Genomic DNA, 21375 nt, shown 5'->3' with positions numbered 1-21375 from the left:
AAATTTCTCTCCTCCAGGACAAGACCCTCTACCACCCAGTAAGCAGCAGCTGTATGGACTGCAGTGAGAGTGATCGAAAGATCTTTATGAATAGCTGCAATCCTTCATCTCCAACACAGCAGTGGATATTTGAACACACAAACTCAACCATCTTGGAAAAATTTAACAGAAATCTTGATCTTTAAAAGACTCAGAGAAAATATATATATATATTTTACAATTATAGTTTTTACTGGGGAGGGTTACAAAAAAATTTTTTTAATACTTTTTTTTAAACACTTAATGAAAGTAAAAGGGAGAATCTCAGGAGAAGGTTAACTAGCAGGCCAGTCTTTATTGTGAAGATGCTGCATCCTTCTCTTCTGGGGATGGTGGAATTTTAAAGGCTTTGCCAGAGCCACTTCTGTGCTAAGACTGAACAGAAACTCTGTTTTTAGAGGAGTCTGAATGTGTTTCAAATGGCTTGTTTTGGTGGGTTTTTTTTTTGCTTTGTTTTGTTTTTTGGGGGTTTTTTTTTGCCTTTTTTGTTTTATTTCCCACTGGGGTCTGGTGTTAAATGATTTTGTTATCCAGGACCCTGCAGGACTTTTTGTAGCTGCTATACCACGCACTGAAGCATTCCCACATAGGTGCTTTATCTTCCAAACTCCATTTAAGTAAAATATTGAAGACAAGATTTAAGCCTCCAATCAAAAACAAAAAAACAAAAAACAAAACACCAAAACCCCATTTTTGTAATATGAAATGAATATTTTTTTGCCCTGAACCAAATACATTTCAAATAGGTTGAGTATTATTACTTTCCAAATCATAGCTCTGATGAAGGAATGAGCTCTAGTGGAAGTGCAGCCAAGTGTTGGGAATATAACTGTTGTTATTAGCCATGAGGAATCTGGGTTTCTGGTCCATTCACTTTGCAGTCAGTTTGTCACTCACTGTTGAATATTCAAGGTGAAAGATTAGCAGAGGGTTTTTAAATAATTGCAGTTCTTATAGGTGAAGACTTTATTCTAAAAGCCTTTGGATATCAGGTTCCAAATTTGCTTCTTATAACCTTTTTAGCACAGACATCTCCAGGATTTCTCAGAGTTAAATCTACTGTGTGAAGACAATTTCCATTCTTCCTTTAGAGGTTTGAAGGCTAAGTTAATTTACAGTTGGTGTGAGCAGATTAATTCAGGATAATTAAATCAGGACTGAGATTAGCCATTGGTCTTTATCCATTTGTTCATCAGTCTTTAGTTTCTCGAGTCCTGTGGTCAGTGGTTGTTCTAGCCTTGTGGAAACGTGCTGTTAATCTCTTCTCATTTCCCAGCACCCACAGCACTGTTCAGTTTACTGTGACTGGAAATCTGTTTGCTTTAGCAGAGATGTGGGACTGATGGACCCATTTTCCTGGTATCCTATCCCTTGTGCAGTGAGTGAGCAGTGCAAGGTGTTACCCCTTCAGGTTTGGCTGTGGGATCTGCCACACAATGAACCAGGATTGTCTAATCCCAGGAGCTGGAATGTACTGACATTAAAGAATGAATAGAGGACCATTGGTTCAAGTTTATCTGAAGCAAGTATTTAAAAAAAAATCTGGTTTAAAATGAAGTTGTTGCAAAAGTACATTTACTAGTTCTCCTGACTTAATCTTGTACTGAAGGGAGCAGTGGCATTTTCTGGTAAAAGCTGTGAAAGGTGAAGCAGTGAACAGATGCTGTGTAAATTAGTAAACAGGATTCCTTTGTCAGGAATTGCCCAGCTCCTTGGATTGCCTAGCTGCCCACAGGTGTTGCAAGAGTAGGTAGCATGCAGCCAGCTCTGGGGTGATGGGACCCCTGTGGGATGCTTGATGAGCATGGTTAGTACATTGCCCTCCTCAGAGGGGCAGGGAAGCTCTGCTCTGGGATGTCTTTCATGTGAAGGCAAGGAGGTGCTTCCCTCCCAAAACGAGCAGGATGGCTCCCTCTGCAGAGCTCCAGAAGCAAGAAGCCCTTTTGTTGCCAATTGTAGGGTTGTGTCCCATGTTTCAGATGTGTTTGAGGCCATGTAGTGCTGTGCCTGGCAGCTGGGAGCAAACAAGGACACAGCTGTCTGCCCCCCAAACTCCCCAGTCTGATGGATTGAGGAGGAGGCTCAGAATTGTTTCCACCTCTCTCATCATCACAGCTGAGGCCATGTCTGACCTTTTCTGCCAACTCAGCTGGTCCATGCAGTCATGGAGAACAGGAAACATGGGCACTGCATTGCAGCTGGGACCAGGCTTCCCAAATGTTCATGTCTAAGATTTTGGAGGTGAAGAAAGGAAAAATAGCCCTAGACTTCCCTTGTGACAGTTCTGCAGCAGTATTGGATGGAAGTGACACTAGTTTCAAGCAGAGTTGACATCTTATGTTCTCAGTTACTGCAATATGTCTGTCATGAGGATCCCTTTGTGTTTCTGTGGGAGACAGAGTCACCTTCCAGTGCTTTGTGTCTGACTGCTGCTTTTCTTAAGTTATTAATGCTCTCATTAGCCGAGTAGTGCTGACTGTGGAGCCACTAGATGGCCTGACTGGATGTCTTTATGAATGTTTTAATGCCTGTGGAAAAAGAAGCTGTTTGTCCATGAAGAGTGATAGTTTTTTATAACTGGGACATAATCAGCATATTCTATAAATGGACTGTAGGTTGTTCTGCTTGCAGGTTGCAGCTTTGTGTGTCTTAGTTTTCTAATGAGAGGATTAGCTTCTGTTTCTAAACTGCATGGCTTGCTTTGTTCTTGGGCTCACCTTGTGAAGGGAGCCCTCGCTTGGCTGACTGGATTCTTGCTTCAGAGAGACCTGCAGCAATGAACAGGTCTTTTACCACTTGGTGATCTTAATTTGGAGAGAAATGTCAGCTCTTAGCAGCTTGCACCAACAGATTAGGCAATAGTTGAGGCAATTCCTGTTTGACAAGCCACTACCAGTACACAGAACCTGGAGATTTAGTGTCAGTGGTTGTACCAGGTCTATCTCAGCGTGGTTGATCTCTTTTCTGAAGGTTTGGGATCTGAGTGTGGTAAGAGCCTCACCAATTCTGTACACTTCTGACTAGCTCACTGGGCTTTGAGCTATTAATTATTTGCATCAGTTATACTTTGCAGTACCCTAGAAGCTTTGTTGACCAATGCATAGACTTCATATAGCCAACCATCCACTGATTGAGAAATGTAAGCTGTATTTGATCATCTGCATCTTTAACTGAGCCTTTGCTCAGTTAAAGATGCAATCTAGTTAATTATTCCAATTACTTTTGGTTATTTGTAAGCAAAATCACTAAAGCATGAATACATAATCAAATCTTCACATCTGCATGCAAGTCAAGACTGGAGATTAAATACTGGTGATTATCTAATGCCAAATACATGTTTTCATATTTTTTCCCCCCAAAGTATTGAAACACCCCTCTCTTTGTGGCTGCATAAGTTTTGCTGCTTTTAAGTATCAGAATCCCAGACAACAGGGTGTATGTTGTGTTGCATAAAAATACTTTGATTTGCTCTTGAAGCTGTTGATCTATACTGGTGCTAATCTCTAAGGCCTACAGACAGTAAATAGGTTTGGGGCTCTCATGTGTGCAAGGTGTCTTTTCTTATACCTAGGAAATTAATTTTCTTTTTCAAACCACAATAGAAGAACGTGTGAGCCTTCCTGAAAGGGGAATACAGCATCATTAAAATAAAGATGTGCCTTTTTAAATGTAAATGTACAGCAAATGCTTAAACTTGAACCATTTCCTAGTGCCTTGCTGGACAAGAGAGAGGGGTTGGGGTTGGGGGATAAGGATATAAGAGAAAGCTTGACTCCTGCAGTGTTTGTGTGTGGGGTTTTTTTTTTAAAATGTCTGATTTTCAGTGCAAAATTTGTGTGAACGACAGTAATTCAGAAGCTCTTGGGTTCCCCCTGTTAAATCGATATTGTTAATGACTCTGGGGAGGTTTGTCACTCCTAATAGGAAGACTTGGAAAGGTTGGCAGCTTCCTCTGGGTGTGCTGTAACAGCTGCAGCTGCACTGGAAGATGCCTTGGTTAGCTGCTGGATGTTCCATCTCATGGTGAAGGCTCATGATTTCACTGGCATGTGGGATCCTGCATTTTTATTTTCTAAGTATGCAAATCAAAAATAGTCCCAAAAGCATATGAAATCTGTAGCAGAAGTGTCTTTCAGAAGAATTCGATGCCTTCCATCACTGGGAAACTTTTTCACACAGGAAATACAGAGTGTATTAAAACTCTAATACAGAAATAGCAAGAAAGCGATTTCTCAGACTAACTTTCCTCGTTGTTGGTTTTACAGCAGTCTGGGCACAGGGCTTTGCTTTCCTTTACTACTGAAGTGTTCCAGTCAACAAACCTTCCTTTTCCCTGCTGCACTGATATCAGTGACCTGAGAGTCAAACAGGCACCAGCAGCATTGCAGGAGACAGTGCTCTGGGGCTGCTGCAGGGCTGTGACAGCAGCTCTGCTGGCTCACATCACCCAGGGGAGACATCTCCTAAAAGTCAGACTGGGCAATCACAGAACTGCCAGGTGAAAAGGGAGAAGATTTTATTCTAAATTGTCTTTCAGGATACAGACAGGGACTTGAATTGATTGTGGAGAACTGCCAGCCTCTGGCAGTCAGCCTGTCACGCTTGCAGTCAAAAGAGCCCTGGTAAAGCCATGTGTGAAACAGCCCAAGTGGTGCATGTGTACCTTGCATTCCACCTGCACAGCTGCTGGGGTTCTTGCATTCACTGGGTGGTTTCACAAGATACACAGCAAAGGGGGGAGCTGCCTTGGGAGTCAGGAGCACTGAGTCCTGCTCCTCGGCTGCCATGGCCTGTGAGTTGATCTTAAGCAAGGAAAGTCTGTGTGCTGCAATTTCCCAGCTTGTGTAGGATTCACCTTTAAGTGCTTTATTTTCTGACCTAATGAGTGCTGAGTCCAGATTTTAAACCAAGCTGCAGATCCTCACCTGATTCAAGTGGAGAGAGATGGAGTGGGTGGAGAATGGGAAATGAGATCTGAAATTGCCATCAGCATTCAACACAGACTTGTCAATTCATTTCATATTCCTCATTAATAAGTCAGATTGATTTATTCACATTATAAATTTGAAGTTTAACCAAAACAAGCTCACCTCCTGCTCTGATTTCTACTTTGTAGTGTCATGCTTTAGCTTGGAGAGTCTTTATGGAAATAGGCAATGACAGATCATGGAAACCGTAATAAAAAGCCTGTGTCTGTTTTTGACTCTGCTAGTACACTCCTTAGTTGACTGCATTTGAGCTTTCTTGATGCTTCTGTGTGACCCAAAAAGCTTCAATGATTCCAGCAGTTGTGAGTGATTTGGGAGTTTTATATAAAGCCACTGGATCTATGTGGTTTTAAATATACTAGTTCAACTCAAGGAGAAAAATCTTAATCCCAGGTAGTGAGCAAACAAATGTGAACTTCAACCACAAAATAAGATAAAAACTGCTCAAGCTAACAGCCTGAAACCTTAGCCCTTATGGTAACAGCAACAAATAGCTTTAGCCTCTAGGGTGGAGAAGGGAATTGGTATTGAAATGCATTCTCTAGGATCTCGGTGATTAGGTCTAAGTTTGTCTGTACCTTGTACTGCATGCATTTTCTCTGTAAAACTGGATGGTGCCTCTTGAATCAGTGTGTATTTATTTTGTGCGTATTAGGACCAACAGCCTAATATCTGGGGGTGGTAAAGGACTTGTAGCACTTTAATGTAGTAGCTTTCATAAATTGGGAATCATTGATAGAATGCCTAGTGTTTTTAAAGTTGAATGGACTTCCTTTTATAATATATTTAAAATAAATTTTTAATGTGTTTTCTGAAAACTGTGTGTGCAGACATGACTGTCCCCGCCTGCTTTGCTCCAGTGATTGATTTCTCTTCTCCTTGTGAGAATAAGCTCAGCTGTCCTGGTATGGTGTTTCCCCAGGACAGGTTTCCTGTCACTCCATGTCCAGTGGTGCAGTCCTGAAGGAACCACAGCTGTAGTGGATGATTTGTACCCAGGTAGGACACCCCTGAGGGATGGCAGGCACGGACTGTCCTTGGTAGAACACACTGGGAAGCACAGAAATAGAGAAAAGACGGCTGTGACTCTTCTTTGTCTGTTTGCCTTGGGAGCGACTGCTGGGAGATCCATCCCACCCCTTGGTTTGCATGGGAGGGCTTTAACAGCTCACGGCCTTGTTTGTGTTCTGATCTCCTGCTGGGGAGCACAGGTTCAGCCCAAGCCAACACAAGTGTATCAGCATTGCTCATGTTCCCACTAGGACCCTCTACTTCCTGCTGTCACCACTTCATCTCTTCAGTGGCCTTCTCAATACTCCTTTTTACTTTGCTCCATTGGGTGAAAAAGAGTGGGGGGAAAATGGATGGGACGGAGACAATGAAATGTGTGAAAATCTGTGTGTGGGAAAAGGAGTGTTTCTGGGGGGACCAGCAAGGCATGATCCCCAGGGAAAACTGTGCTGTGATTCTTGGCCACTGGAACGTTGCCCAGGGTAAGTATGTGCCAAAAGCTGTGACAGTTTAAGCGTTTTAGCAGGTTCAATATGTGCCACCCTAGAAAAGTGCTGAGGAGAGTGGGAGTCTGGAGGAAGGTGCCAGAGCAGTGTTTTCATTGGCCTCTCCAAGGTACTGCAAAAGGAAATGGTCTGATTTCTGCTGATGAAAAGTTTAAAAAAACCTTCTTCCCAGGACATCTCAAACCGCTGAGAGAGAAGTATTTCTGTCCTGAGCCCCCTGAATGGCTCCATTAAAATAGTAAGTTCCAGATGACAGCTACACCACTGACTTGTCTTTAGAGGGTAGTGCTGCTCCAGGTGAGATTTACAGGCCTGCACAGGCTCCCCTAATTTGATTAGAGGCTGACTTGGATGGCCAGGCTATTACTGCTTCAGAGGCACTAAAACTGCCTGGGTACTGATGGGTTTATGAAACATTGTTTCTCACTTCATTGCAGCTCCCACAAAGAATTATTGGATCAGGTTAGTGATAGATACCTAATAAAGAATGTCTCCATGAGGCAGTTTATTTTGCAGCAAGCTTGTTCCAGACTAGCAGACTGTGAAATCTGGAGGTTCCCATGAGGATAAATATGCTGAAATAAACTCCAATTATAAAAACACCTCCATGCATTTTTTTTTTTTTTTTATTTTGAAAGACTGAAAAAAGGTGTCATCCTGTTAACCTGAGCAGGAGGTAATTAGCATTGAGTTAGCAAACAGACAGTGACAAAACCTGGGTTTTTCCTTCTAGTGAGCATTGCAAAAGGCCTTAAAACCTTTTTATCTGCAGGGATGAGAGGTTGCAGCGCAAGATGAAATACAATCTGATGGTCAGTACCAACCTGTTCTGACACTTAAGGTGCCTCTTTCTTCCCAAAATATAGTCAGGGAGCACCTGCACAATCTCCTCCTCAAGGGGACAGGAAGAAGTTCTGCTTGTTAGGGCTATGTTCCCTTTTATCTCCTTGCTTGCTGTTATTTCATCTGTCCCTACAGTCTGTGGTTTTGGCTTCCTGAGTGTCAAGATAATCCTTCTGCAAGATTTCCTCAGCCAGCCATTTGATTTTTATTGCTAATGTTAAGATAAAGCCAGAAAGCTTGTTATCAGCAGCTCTGAGATCTCTGTCGGCCTCTTGGTGTTTTCCCTTTTCCCAAAACAAGGGAATATCCGTATGGCTTTGCCAGGAGGGTATTACTTCAGGCAGGCAGATTCCAATCAGTTTGGCCTGGGGCTTTTATAAGCCGTAGTGTTTTACTCTGTTTAAAACCTCTTTGCTAACTGCTTGTTTGGTCTGTGGGTAAAGTCATTAGTTTCCACCAGCCTCCCGTGAGAAAGGCCGGCTCCAGGGAGCGTGTACCCAGGAGGGTGCACTGTGGTTCTCTGCTGGGCACATGCACAAACACAAATTACTAATTGCCCCAGGGCACCCGCAGAAAAAGCCAAGAGAAGAGGCGGAGCTGATGATGAGTATTAAGTCTCTGCCCTCTAGATTTATTCTGAGGCTCATTTGGTATTGTAAGGAGTGCTTGGAAAATATAGATTTTGAGTTTTCTCTGTTGTCCTGTGCAGAGCATGCAGAACTGGTTGCTGTGTGGAGCAGCCTGAGCTGATGACCTTTAAGGGCTTCAAGGAGTGTCTTTCTTAGGAAGGTATTTCGTGTGATTCAGCACAGTTCACCCAGTGCTTGCGCACATTGTTCCACATGCAGGATTTCAGGCTTTGAAGTCATTTTAGTCTATAGAACCTTTCTTCTTTCTGAGCAGGAACTCCTTTCTTCAGGAAGATGAAATCCTTTTCCTTTTATAGCTGCTCAGGAACCTCTGACAACAGCACTTGCTGTCTGGTATTACAGAAGTCACACCATTTCCAGAAGTTACATCTTTTCTTCACAGATCAGAAGGAATTTCATTATTTGCTGCCCGCCACCCCCCCTTGCCGCCTCCTTTTTTTCTCCCCTTTTATATTTTTGGGGGAGATTTTGGGGTTGAAGTGGGGTTTTTTTTTGCTATTTCAGGGTTCTTTTTTACTTTTTTTTTCCCTGAAGATACAATTTGCGAAGCTTAAAGTTACATTGCTTTGAGGAAACACTTCTCCAGGTCCCATCTTTTCACTATCCCTGTTTGGTAATTGGGGGAAGAAATCTAAATCCTCTATTTTTTATAACATTAAAAAAAATAAAAAAAAATAAAAAAAAATTACATTTCAGCCAGGAACTCCAGCCCGAGTGACGACCCAAGAAGAGGCATTTGGGGCTGTGCCACCCTGAGTTTTGTACGAGGGCCGGGTGAGAGCCGCAGCTCCGGCTCTGTTACGGGCTCAGGTCCGTCACAGGAGCGGTGCCGGTGCAGCTGCGGGCGGCTGGAGGAACCCGCGGTCCGCGGCTGCATGCGGCTGTCCCGTGCGCGTCTCGGCAGCAGGGGAAGCCCGAAGGCCGGCGGGGCCGGACGGCTCCCGCATCCTGCGGGCGGTCCCAGCCCGGCACCTGCTGAGCAGCGCAGGGAGCGGCCGGCTCCCCTCAGGCTCCGGGGGGGCCGAGCCGCCGCTCCCTCCGCGCGCCCCTCACGGCGACCTTCCGGCTGCGGGGGCCGGGCGGCGGCGGCGGACTGGCAGCTCTTCCGGCCAATGGGAGCTCGGAGCGGCGCGCTGAGCTCCGCCCCTCCAGCCCCGCAGCCCAATCAAAGCCGCGCCTGCGAGTCGGGGGGCGGGACTTCCGCGGCCGGGGAGGCGGTTTTGTGTGTGCGAGCGCTGCGCGGTCCCGGCTCCCCGCGGGCGGCGGCGCTTGGGGGGCCCGGCCCGGCCCGACCCCGCGGGCAGCGCTGAGCGGCGGCGGAGGAGGGGGGTCTCCTCCCCTGCCCTAGTGGGGGGCCCCCGCGGGGGCGGCGGGGTCCCCCCGAGGGCGCGGTAGTGACGGCGGCTCGTCCCCCGGTTGGTCCCCCGGTTGTCGGCTCCCCGCGCGGGGTGAGGGGCGGGCAGGTGGGCGATGAATGGGTTCAGCACCGAGGAGGACAGCCGGGATGGGCCGCCCGCCGCCCCCTTTTACGGCCAGAGCTGCTGCCTCATCGACGACGGGGACCGCTGCGTGCGCCCCGCCGGCAACGCGTCCTTCAGCAAGAGGATCCAGAAGAGCATCTCGCAGAAGAAGCTGAAGCTGGACATCGACAAAAGTGTGAGTGAGGCCTCGGCCGGGGCTGCCGGGCGCCGCCGAGCCCCCCGGAGGGGCGGCCGGGCCGGCCCCAGCCGCCACCGCACTGCGGTGCCTCCGGGGAGATGCGGATCCGCCCGGCGAGTTGAGCTCCCGGGCGGCCGCGGGGCTTGGCGTCGGCCCTGCGGGCTGAGGGTGCGGGCTGCGGGGCTGTGTGCGGCACACACGGTGCCTCCGGACCGCCTTTGCCCATCCTCAGCCTTGCAGCGCTCGGGAAGAGAAGGACGTGCCTGGGTGGACCCGGCTGTTGCCCGGGTGCGGAGCCGGCTTTTCCCCGTGGCACTGTCCGCCTGCTGAAGCATAACGAAGCTAAAGCACTAAACCCCGTGTTTGGGAGGCAGGTGCTGTGCAGGGAAGCAAAGGAGCGAGCTGTCAGCGCTTCGGAGGCAGGAGTGCTGTTCCCATTGCGGTTTCAGGTTGGAAAGGCTGGTGCTGTCAGGTGAAAACAGCGCTGTGGTTGCTGCTTCAGTCAGGCGGCACTGACGTTACTTCTTTAATTTGCAAGAATTGGTGTTGTAGTGAAGCAGGTTAAAAATCGAGCTGGCAGTGAGATGTGCTGCCTCTTCAGCAGGGTTTATTCGCACACAGAACAGCCCGGTTTGCTGCCTAATGACATTAAGTGACAGCTGTCAGCTCGAGATAGAAACGGGTTATTTGCCCAGCAGAGAAATAGAGCTGAGCAGATCACAGAAGGAATTTCTCAATTTCTCGGAAGTGACTTCGTTAACGGAATTCAGGTCTGCACGCTTTTCTTGCCTGATCTTTAAAAATCAAAACCACTGAAAACAAAGCAAAAGAAAAAAAAAAAAAAAAAGGTGAAGTTTTGAGTCAGTCTGTTTGGCAGCTCCCCCAGTTGGTTGGGTCCCTTCTACACAGCCAAAATGCATCGTGTCACGGGAGAAGTGACTCAGTTTGAAACATATTCTTAAAAAATAGAGTATTTCTCCCAGTTGTAGTTCTCAGCAGATTTGTCTAGTGGCGTAGTAATTTCTTGCATTTTAGAAATGAGTCTTTGTTGACAGATGCCAGGCTTTAGAAACAAAAAGGGGAAGTCAGACTAATGCAGTCAGAACAAAGGGAAAGTGTAAAGCAGGCGGCATGGAGTGATTTTTGGATGTAGGGTGCTTATGTTATCTGAAGATATTTTGCCTTACAGATACCAAATAATTTTCATCATGTGAAGTCCTTTATTTTGCTAACTCTAGTAAGGTAATATTTCTTAAAAGGGAGGTTCCATGGCTGAACAAGCAATAGGAAGGAGGCTATTCTGCAAACTTGGTTTGTTTGTTTTAATTGAGGTGATAAGGCCAAATTTTATTTGGTCAAGGTTTTAAAACACTTGCCTTAATAATCTTCTGTACTATTCAAGCGGGAGTGTTCAGAAGAGTGGAATAGAATAATGCATTTTTTTGGTAGTTACCTTCTAGTAAGTCCTGAAATAAATGCACTTCCTCCAGACAATCATCCGTTTTTTTCCTGACATATGTTTGCAGCCATAAAAAACAAATATGTTATCTGCAAAGGTTCAAGTTCAGCTGGAACTTGAGTTCTTTGTTTTCTTTGCCTTTAGTCTTTGTAAGGTAAGTTATCTCTGAATAATGAGTGTGATATCAGGGCTGGGATTTAAGATCAGAAATTCCTTGATGTCAGTCAGTCTCAACAGTCTGGAGGGGTGCACCTGACGCAGGTGTTTAAGTGGCTGCTGTTGGATGCTGTTTCACAGTATCTTTTTTGATTGCTTTTTCGCCACTTCTGGTTCTCAGGTGAGACATCTATATATTTGTGATTTTCACAAGAACTTCATTCAAAGTGTTCGGAACAAAAGGAAGAGGAAGACGAGCGATGATGGAGGTGATTCTCCTGAGCACGACACGGATGTTCCGGAGGTTCGTGGGCCGCTTTACCAGTTCTTAGCATGTTGAAGTTTCACTTGGATGTTCTCATATATCAGAAAATGTTTCTATTTAAATTGCAATGCCATTGAAGCTGCTGTGGAGTTGCGTTCACTTTCCCGGAAGAATTTTTTTTAATGTGTGGTGTCCTAATTTTCTTCATTCCCGTATGGATTCTTTGCCCATGTAAAGTTTTCTATAAAAAGAGGTGTGATAAGGTAACTGCACAGCTTCATGTATACAGAGTTAAAATTGTATTTGATGCTAATTTTTTTTAAGTCTAAAAATTGGTTATTTTTGGTAGTGGCTGATGCCCTGACATAATTCTTTGTTACTTAGCATGTATTTTGCAAATACACTACAAAATTCAATAGGTCACTCTCTTGGATTGGGTATTTGATACCCAGGAATATTGAGCTGCTCCAGTTATTTGCATATATGATGTTTCTTAGCACTATTTAAAACTACCTTTAAATAGTTTGTGACACATTTTTATTTTCAGGATATAGGCCTGGGGGAAGTTTTCTGTGATAGAGAACTCTAGAATAATCCCTTCTCTGTGCCACTGCGTGTTGCACTTGCATCAGTGATGTTTCTGGTACTGTTGACACGGCAAAAGTTGTGCAGAGGTGATGTTCAGAGAAGCAGAGCGTGGCCACGTCAGCAGAGCCCTCTGCTGGAAATGCCAACCCTATTGGCAAAAAGCCTTTTATTTCTGAAAGGAAAAAAAAAAAAAAAGCCACCAAGATTGATTTTGCCTGCAAAGCTGTCTTGGTGCAAAGCTGGTGCACACACCTCCTGTGTGGAGGTGTTGAAAGAGTAGCAAGTTTTTGGTATGTTGTTTTTTGGGGTTTTTTTAAGATAACCTGACCTTTTGTTATCACTGTTCATGTTTCCATTCTACAAGGTTCTCCATCAAAACTTTCCTGTTCAAGCTTTGCAGTAGTTGCCAGGGTGATTGCTGAAGACCCAGTTGGCATCTAAAAATGTTGGTGCTGTAGAGCACACAGAGTATTTGGTGACTGAAACCTGCTGGATGCACGTCACCAGCTGAACAGGGAACTCTGTACCGTGTCAGTTTTCATGTCATTTCCCTCTCAGTTTTCAGCAGAGATTCCTTTTGTCTTTGAAACTTGGCATTTCCCACATGATCTTCATCTTCCCTGCTGTAACCTTGCCACCACCCCCTTTGCTTTTAAACTGTGCACTTCCTATTTAAGTATTTGAATTTCATTTCATCTTTGTACTCTGTTTTATGTCACAAGCCGTTTGTTCAGTGCCTGCTAAATTGTTATTTCATGTGTGAGCTTTTTAAACCTTGTGGGAACAAAAGGTTCCCCTTTGCTTGGAGGTTGCAGAGGTGTAATTGAGAGCAGAAATTGGCCAGCAATTCTGTTGACAGCATGTGAACCAGAACAAAAATTTCTATTTCCCTGAGGCTATTTTGGTCCTTTAGCATTAACAAATACAAAATATACTTAGCTTTGTCAGTAAGACAAGCCAGTGTGGTTCTGAATGCAAGCAAGGAGAAGTCCTGTTGAGGAAGAAGTAGTTATTTTTAGATAAAATAACTATTCATAGAAGCTAAAGGTAGTGCTCATGCCCTCTTCCCTTTATCACTTCCAGGTTGACTTGTTCCAGCTCCAAGTGAACACCCTGCGACGTTACAAGAGACATTATAAGTTGCAGACTAGGCCTGGACTCAACAAGGCTCAGCTTGCAGAAGTAAGTGATGACAGCAGTGGTGTTATCTCTGTTACAAGAAAACTTTTTATCTGCTCTGTTCAGGGGCACATTCTGTGGGCACTCACACCTGTGTGACTCACTGGTACAGACTGAGTGCCCTCTGAGAGGTTTCAGCAGGAAAGCTGCCTGCTTGATTTCACCTGGGACAGGCTTGGAAAGCACAGACACTGGCTGTTGAAAGCCTGTTTTAGTAACTTGCTTGTCTCTGCTTCTTTTCCCACTCTTTTCATTGTCCCAGTTGGTGCCCTTTAGGGAGCAGAAACAGGACCCAGTTTTGGGTGTTTCCTGGGGATGGCTACTCAGCTGAAACTCAGACTTAACCCACTAATCATCTCCCTAAGTGCTCCTGTTAGTTTTTCTTTCCTCACAGGCACTCTAACTGATTGGAATTGCTTATTATTAAAGGCAACATCACTGTCCATGGATTCAGATTCTTTTATTTCCCTCCTTAGTCCTGATGATCCTGTATTATAAAAGGCTTTTTTCTTAAGGGCCTCTGCTGCTTTCTCACCATATGGGCTACTTGTTCAGAAAGAACTCTCTGTATCTCTGGTATTTGGGCAAGTTGTACTTGTTGTGCTTCTGCTCTGCTCTTTCCTGACTTGATCTGAAGTCATGCTATGGGGAAAATCTCCTCTAAACTTGAAAAATCTGTAGTAGTTGCTCATCAGTACTGAGGTTGATAAAAGTTGTGGCTTTCACAACTGTCTGCCTAAAACTGTCTGGTTTTCTTTTACTTTTGTTTCAAAGAACAAAAAATCCTGACAGACCAAAAAAGTCAGCAAGACACTGTATTTCTTTCAGAGTCAACCAGGGAGTGAATATACAGAATATAGAGAATGTACAGTGTAGAGCATGTAGGAATAAGTTGAATGAAGTAGGGTGGGGTGGTTCCTCATTAGCAGTCCTGATTTGTCATGTTTTAACCAACCAGTTCATATCTGTCAGCTGTCTCCTGCCATGAAGGACTGCCTGTTAAAGGAATTTATCATGAGTAATTTTCTTTCCAAGAGGAAAGAAAAGATCGATTACTGCGCAGGCGGAAAATAAAGGGAGCCTAACTTAAAGCTGTCACACACTTCCCAGATTTCCTGTGAACCAGGTGAAGCAGCTTTGACTCTCTGGCAGATCTTCATCCAGCTCCCATGCTTTAATCACTGCTGCCTGAGGCTCTTACACTCCTCATGCTACCCCACCATAAGGAAAACTCAAGCTTCCATGAATCTCCTTGGAGTGACTTACTGCTCAACCTGCTTCAAAATCCCATTCTAGATCTGTGTTAGGTACCAAAAAAAGAGTTTCTTCTGTGTGAGACGTAGATCTTGTCCAGCTCCAGCATGTTTTCTACATTCACTTTCTGAGGAAAAAGCAGCTAATGTTTCAGGGCTTATGCTGCTGTCAGAGAGGGGTAGTCCTAACTAAACCCTAACTCTCCCATTGCAAATTCCTTGATATTCCTTTCAGTGAAGATTTAAGAGTCCAGAGGAAATAGCTCTGGATAAAACTTTGCTACACCTGATTCACACAGCGAAGTGCTGCAGTGTTTCTGACACTCCTTTAAAACACAGAGGTGCAGGGAAAACTCGCTCTCCAGATAATCTCAGCACAAAAATGTCGCTGAGGAGAAGCTGTGCTGCTTTGGCAGGAGGACGTTCTGGCTTCCAAATTCCTCTTGTAGGTTGGCTGCAAATCCTGCTGACATAGCAAGGCTATGCTATGTTCATACACACATTCCAGCTGCAAAGAGAGAGGGAGGTAAATGAGGACTGACAGTTGGAATTGGTGCATGTTTCACTCAAAGGATAATGTGCTCAGTGGCCATAAAATCGTTTTTGGAAAGTGAAGAGAAACCCTGTTCTGATTATTTCTAGTTTTTAATTCCAGCATTTCTGTCTCTTTACCTGTTGTCCTTCTAGACTGTCAGTCGTCATTTCAGGAATATTCCAGTGAATGAGAAGGAGACACTTGCATATTTCATCTACATGGTGAAGAACAATAAGAGCAGGCTGGACCAGAAATCAGAAGGCAGCAAGCAACTTGACTGAAGATTAACAAGCCTTGGAACAAGAGACACCTTGAAGGAACATGTGGTATTGTGCATTTTAGGTTTATAAAAACTGTTAAAGTATATTGTAAATTTTTTTTTAAATGCAGTGTCTGGATGACAGAAAAAAAATATAGACATTCTTATGAGGAGTATTTGAAAACATGTGCCCAGCATGTTTCCGAAGACTTCTTCCCCTCATTTCAAAGTCATATTGGAATAAAGAAATGAGGATAATGGGGAAACCAAATAAACCTGTAGAACTGTGGAGTTTGTCAACTTGGTGTTTTAAACCATTTCTGGAAATCTACATCTCAGTGCAATTCAAATGCCAGATGGATTTTTTTTCACTGAATTCAGGCTGCATCACAAACCACCATGCAGTTTGTCTTGGTACAGGACTGGAAGAGCAGCAGAGATAAAATTCATTATCAAGGTGCATGGGTCAGAAGTTTGTCTGAAGCTTGCTGCTCACCTACACATGCTCTGTCTTGCCTTGAGTCAGTGCTTCAAGTCCCAAACTTCTACAAATGCTCCAGCTCACCAGATCTACTCCAGTGAACACACTTGACCAGTCTGAAATTGATGGGGTTTTTTTGCCATTTTTTCCTCATGACCCCATCCGACACAGATGCCAACCAACTCTCTGCAGTCTGTTTTCTAATTTCTTTTAAGAACTCACTAATTAAATTTTCTGTAGGCATTTAAAAATTCCTGCATTTCTCTGAATGTGGTATTAAGGCAAACACAACCTATTTGCTGTGTCTGATCATGTTGGTAGAAGTGCTTATTTAATTGATTTATGCATATTTCAGTGATGGTAGGTAAAACAATGGCTTGAGACATCAGTCTCTTAATTTCTGTGTCAGGTCAGTATCGGTCACAAGTGATGTGCATTTTATACTGAAGCTTTAGCAGGTGTCACAAAACTGCTGTGTATATTCAGGGGCTCTGTTTCGTATAAAGCAGATTTATGGGTGAGTCACCATAACCAGGGCAGTGATCTGACTGGAGCATTTCATGATTACATTTCATCTCCCTTTGCAATGTGTAAGAAGCATCAAAGCATTTACCTTTCACAAATGTTTCACAGACATTACATGTGCTTTCATGAGAGCTGTGTGAGTGAGGGTGGCACACTGGTGCTCCCTAACAGGGCACTGTAGGAGGAGATCACCCTGATTTTATTTAAAGCCGAGGTGTCCTTACAGATAATACAGTGATTATTTTGGCAAAAGGAGCTTTTAAAAGTGTTGGTTGTGACTGACTGTTCTCCAGTGACCTCAAATTCTCTTCAGGGGATCTCATGATTAAAAGCACTGCTCTGTTTCTTTGCTGTCCTGACCAGTGTCTCCATTCTGGTACAAGACCAAGACTCCACATAGAGAGGATATTCTTAACAAGCCTTAAGCAACGAAATGAACAGTAGAAAACTTCAGCTAGCATTTTGTAAATGGCAGGTTTTATTATTTCAGAACTGGATGAAGCTTTGTTTAAGAGCTAAACACACTGGTCATGGTCTCAGCTTAGTATTGCATTGTGTTTTGTAAGGCATGAAGGGTTCACTTAGTGAAGCTCTTGTTGAAACTCTCCCAGGGTCTCTTTAAAATTGAAGTCACAGTTTAAAGCAAGTTGTTCACATCACTCTGAATTGTTTGCTAATACTCCAAAAAACATGTTCAACAAACTTCAGCATGTCTTAAGTCCTGTGTCGTAGGCAGAAATACTCTGTTATGGTACATGTCCCATTTGTGACATCTGGGGAGTGTGATTGTTTCAGCATTTCCTTGTTCAATTCCATATGGATTTTTAGAACATCATACAAGAGAGAGGTTCAAGGAATGAGGAGAGAATGTCTTGTGTCGGTATTTCATGAATGTTTAAAAATTTCCTATTTGTGCCGATCCTTTCCTTATTGAAAGGGTGGAGTAGTTCCCACATCAGTCAACGTGATCTGGCTTTTCTCATTCAGGGCAGATGGTTAGACGGGTACATTCTCTGACTGCATGTTAACCTTCCACGTGCTCATGTAATCAGAGGATGTTACCAAGGGAAAATGAGTTTCTGAGTTGAGAGGGTTATGCCTCATAGTGATTTTTCCCCCGTACTGGGCACTGGTGAGGCAACACCGCAAGTGCGGTGTTCAGTTCTGGTCTCCTCAATTCAGGAAGGACATTGAGGTGCTGGAGCAGGTCCAGAGAAGGGAAATAAAGCTGGTGAAGGATCTGGAGCACAAGTCCTGTGAGGAATGGCTGAGGGAGCTGGGGTTGCTCAGCCTGGAGAAGAGGAGGTTCAGGGTACACCTTCTTATTCTCTGCAACTCCCTGACAGGAGGGTGGAGCCAGGTGGGGGTTGGCCTCTTCTCCCAGGCAGCCAGCAACAGGACAAAGGGAAATTGCCTCAAGCTGCACCAGGAAGGTTTAGGTTGGACATTTGGAGGAATTTCTTCACAGAAAGGGTGATTAAATAAGGGAATGGGCTGCCCAGGGAGGTGGTGGAGTCACTGTCCCTGGAGGTGTTTTAAGGAAAGACTGGCACTTGGTGCCATGGTCTAATTGACACAGTGGTGTTTGGTCATAGGTTGGACTCGATGATCTCAGAGGTCTTTTCCAACCTAATTGATTCTGTGATTCTGTGATTCTAGACCAAAACTGTAAAAATGTAGTTTGTTTGGGATTTACTTTTTTTGTGGTTGTATTTTATTTTGTTTAATTTTTAAGAGTAAATAAATCTGTTGGGGTGTTTTAGTAGCCAGCAGCAAAATGATTCTTTTCAAGGAAATATGGTGGCAGGTTCCATCTGTTCAGGTGTATTCACTGGAATGCTTTTGCGCCGAGGTGGTATCCAGGAAACTTTTCTTTTCTTTTTTTCCTGAAATAGTCAATTGATGTTAAATGTGATCCTTGTTGGTTTCACTTCTAAAGCAATTATACTTTTTTGAAAAAAAAAATTCTTAGTGAAGTGTGATGATGAAGAGATGTTTACCAGCCATTAGCAGTTGTTTATAAGGTGGAAAGCTTGGAGGCAAGACACCAAAGAAACAGAAGAATCTTTGGCTGTCAGACCCCATGGCCTTATAAACCCCTTGCAAATGCCTTATTACCTTGTTCTCAACTTAGCTAGAGCAAAACACCTTGAGCAACAGAAAGCTGATGGTCTTGATGGAAGGGTCAGCCACTTGCTGGCTCCCGTGCTATGAACTGAAACCACACGTCAATTCAGTAGCAATATCCATGTTCAGGGTGCCTGTGATTCTTGAAAAGCATTTAGTGTCTAATAACCAGAAAACGCAACAATGCAATTGTCGTTGTGTACGATACCGTGCTGTGTGTTTGATTCCTTATGCTGCATGCCAAGTAAAAAAAAACAAAAAAAAAGACTTTCCAACTTTTTATTTTAAATGTCAAAGTAAATGTGTTTGAACCTCACACTTGTGAAGCCATGAGGTGGGACATTTTCTCAGCACTTTCAGAAGGGACTTGTTGGAAAGGTGTAAGACCCAAATCGCTTTGGCTGGTATGATATTTTTTTTGCATTTTGCATTTTGCTTTTCACAGATGGGCCTTAAATTCTGTCTAGCTTTGAACCATGGAGCACAAGCCTTGGGGGCATGGAGGATGACCAGATGTCATCTTCTATTTATAATAGTGGAAGCTTATTTCTTACAAGCCTGCATAGGTGACATTCACCATGGGGCAGAGGAATTGTCTCTGAAGGTCTCCAGCCATTATATAGCCTAATGCAATTCCATAGCCTAGCTCAATTCTCATTGCAGAGTTCCATTAACTTAATTAGAGTTCTGAATAGATCCAAAGCCATTAGTATGCAATCCAAATAATGCAGAAACATCTCTTCTGGGTTTAATTTCATCCTGTATGCTGACCCTCTGCTCACTTCAAGGGAAGAAGAAGAAATCATTGCTGGTAGTTATTGGCTTGAGCTCAACTCAGGGGAGTTGGTAGCATGCAAAGACTCGAGTCAGTAGCAACCTGATGGCTGAAAAGTGCAAACACATCCAAGGAGGCTCTGTTAGAATGCAGTTTTCAATATTTTATAATCTGAAAGATTATTGTATATCAACCTGAAGTAAACTATTGCATTAAGAAACAACATTTCTTTTGCCAGGCACTTTAGATGCTCAGCCTGAGAAAAGCAGAGCTTTGTACCACTTCTCTCCACTATTCTGGTGTCCCAGTTTTCCTTAGAAATGTGGCTGTAAACCACTAGATACCCCAGGGGTGTAAAAATTGACCAGAACACATCAAGCCTGGAATTTCAAGTGAGTCTAAAGTGCAGGCTGGGTTCAGAGAGGCTTTGAACACAAGAGCCAAAATAATCTACAGTAAATGGGAGTTTTCATGCGGGTCATGATGGCACAGGGAGGATGAACAGGACATGGCCCACAGGGAGACTGAACAAAACACACTTCCACAGCAGCAGCAGCAGCGTGGAGGGAGATTTGTTCTGCCTCAGCTCTTGTGATGGATGTTTTATGAGAGGGGGAGGAGGGCGAGCTGTGCACTTTACATCTTTTGGTTGAGCCAAATGTAAATACCAATGGGAGATCTTCAGCAGGAACTGTGGTTGGAGGGGAGAGGAGGGGTCTGCTGAGGGACTGTTTGTTTAGGTTCCCAGATAGTTGGACTTCCCTGGAGCACTAGAGTCACTTTGTCTCTACAGTTTAGAAACGTGGGTAAAACAAGGTGGCCTCCCTTCCAAAAGGAGTCCTTGTGCTGCCCAGAGTAAGGACTGAAGAGTCCCAAAGGTAAAGGAATGTTATTGATGCCTCACTTCTCGTGTCACTGATGCCCTTTAACCGTCTCTAGCTTATCAAGTTAGGGAGTTCTCATTTTCCACTTTCAAAGTGCAAATGAGCTATTAGGATGTAAGATACTCCTTGCACTTTTCACAGCTATCCCTGGTCTCGTGTTTTTGACTTGCTTGTGAACACATCTGTTTGGGATGAATTAATGCTTGAACAAAGTGTGGGGAGAGGGGGAGGCTCCTGCCTTAAACCTGAACTTCCCTTGCAAGCAGCTCTGCAGGCCATCCTGTACATCAGCAGGCTCCAGGAGCCTCTGGCTTACCTGAGTCTCACCAGGGCTGGGTTTACTCCTGTCCTACCCAAACCTCTGCTCCACAGAGTCTGCTGCAGGAGAGGTGGGTAGCAGGTAACTTGCAGAATGGTTTGGAGTCTTTTGGCAGGCTTACTGGGAGAGAAAACTGTGTTCCCTCTTCTGTTTCTGGCCTCCATGTGTTGTGCTGATCTTATGCCAAATGTTTTGGACACCTTGTATTTTTAACTGTGTAATATAGCTGTGTATTGTTAAAGCAACTTAGTAACTTATAGCAAAAACTGTAGAACTCATTTCTCTGAGGTGTAGGAAATGTCCTGCTTCCACTGTGTATGAGACTTAACTCTGTACTGTCTGAAAAAGATAAAATTCTGAATTTCACTTTAATAAATGATCTATCTAGCAACCAGGCCCACATTCCCTTGTTTGCCTTTCTGACCTCAGCACTGATGGTTCCAGAGCCAAGGGAGTTTTGGTTTGTGTGGATGTTTTGTGCCAGGCTTCTCAGATTCACTGCCTTTTCCCACCCACCTCCCCAGGGCTGAAAACACTGCAGACATGGAGCAGCGAATGGCACTGCTCAGTGGGAATACCAAGCCTGCAGCAGAAATCTCAGGTGATGAGATTATTTTCTGGCAAATCCATGTGGGTTTCATGGGTGCAATTCATGGAATTTTTTGAATGCAATGAAAAGACAACTTGCAAGAATGATGGAGGCTGTTGAAGAGCCATGTGCCCTTGCATTTTGGGGAGTGTTGAGCTTTTCTATGATGGGAATTCCTCCCCTCCTGTATCATGAAGAGTCTGTCAAGTGCAGCTTCTCATTTGATTCACGCTTTCTAATGAATCTTCTTTATGTCTAGTTCAACCCTGTGCTTCTGCTCCTTTC

The 21375-nt window shown here is 44.2% G+C and overlaps 2 protein-coding genes across 3 annotated transcripts in view; both read left to right on the top strand.

Moving 5' to 3' along the window:
• Positions 1-5845, top strand: part of GALNT10 (polypeptide N-acetylgalactosaminyltransferase 10) — an 81929-nt gene extending 76084 nt beyond the window's left edge. For both annotated transcript variants that reach the window (XM_086851268.1, XM_086851267.1), the window contains exon 12: positions 18-5845. In XM_086851268.1, the coding sequence (XP_086707394.1) occupies positions 18-185 (168 nt within the window). In that variant the 3' untranslated portion in view covers positions 186-5845. The remainder of the gene's footprint in view (positions 1-17) is intronic.
• A 3396-nt stretch (positions 5846-9241) lies between these two features.
• Positions 9242-20892, top strand: SAP30L (SAP30 like). Its single transcript, XM_023935758.2, has 4 exons — positions 9242-9693; positions 11493-11615; positions 13248-13346; positions 15284-20892. The coding sequence occupies exons 1-4, from the start codon at positions 9508-9510 to the stop codon at positions 15410-15412; spliced, it is 537 nt and encodes a 178-aa protein (XP_023791526.2). The 5' UTR covers positions 9242-9507; the 3' UTR covers positions 15413-20892.
• The last annotated feature ends 483 nt before the right edge of the window (positions 20893-21375 follow it).

This window comes from Cyanistes caeruleus, chromosome 15 (genome assembly GCF_971803275.1).
Source record: "Cyanistes caeruleus chromosome 15, bCyaCae1.hap1.1, whole genome shotgun sequence".
In the NCBI taxonomy this organism is placed as follows: domain Eukaryota; kingdom Metazoa; phylum Chordata; class Aves; order Passeriformes; family Paridae; genus Cyanistes; species Cyanistes caeruleus.
The sequence above is the reverse complement of the archived record's forward strand: the minus strand, read 5'-3'. Positions and strand labels throughout refer to the sequence as shown.

Excerpts from the sequence above, each read along its gene's own strand:
- SAP30L (XM_023935758.2), top strand. The coding sequence starts at position 9,508 with ATGAATGGGTTCAGCACCGAGGAGGACAGCCGGGATGGGCCGCCCGCC. Across the intron at positions 9,694-11,492 it reads AGCTGGACATCGACAAAAGT|GTGAGACATCTATATATTTG; the intron begins GTGAGTGAGGCC and ends TCTGGTTCTCAG. Across the intron at positions 13,347-15,283 it reads ACAAGGCTCAGCTTGCAGAA|ACTGTCAGTCGTCATTTCAG; the intron begins GTAAGTGATGAC and ends TTGTCCTTCTAG.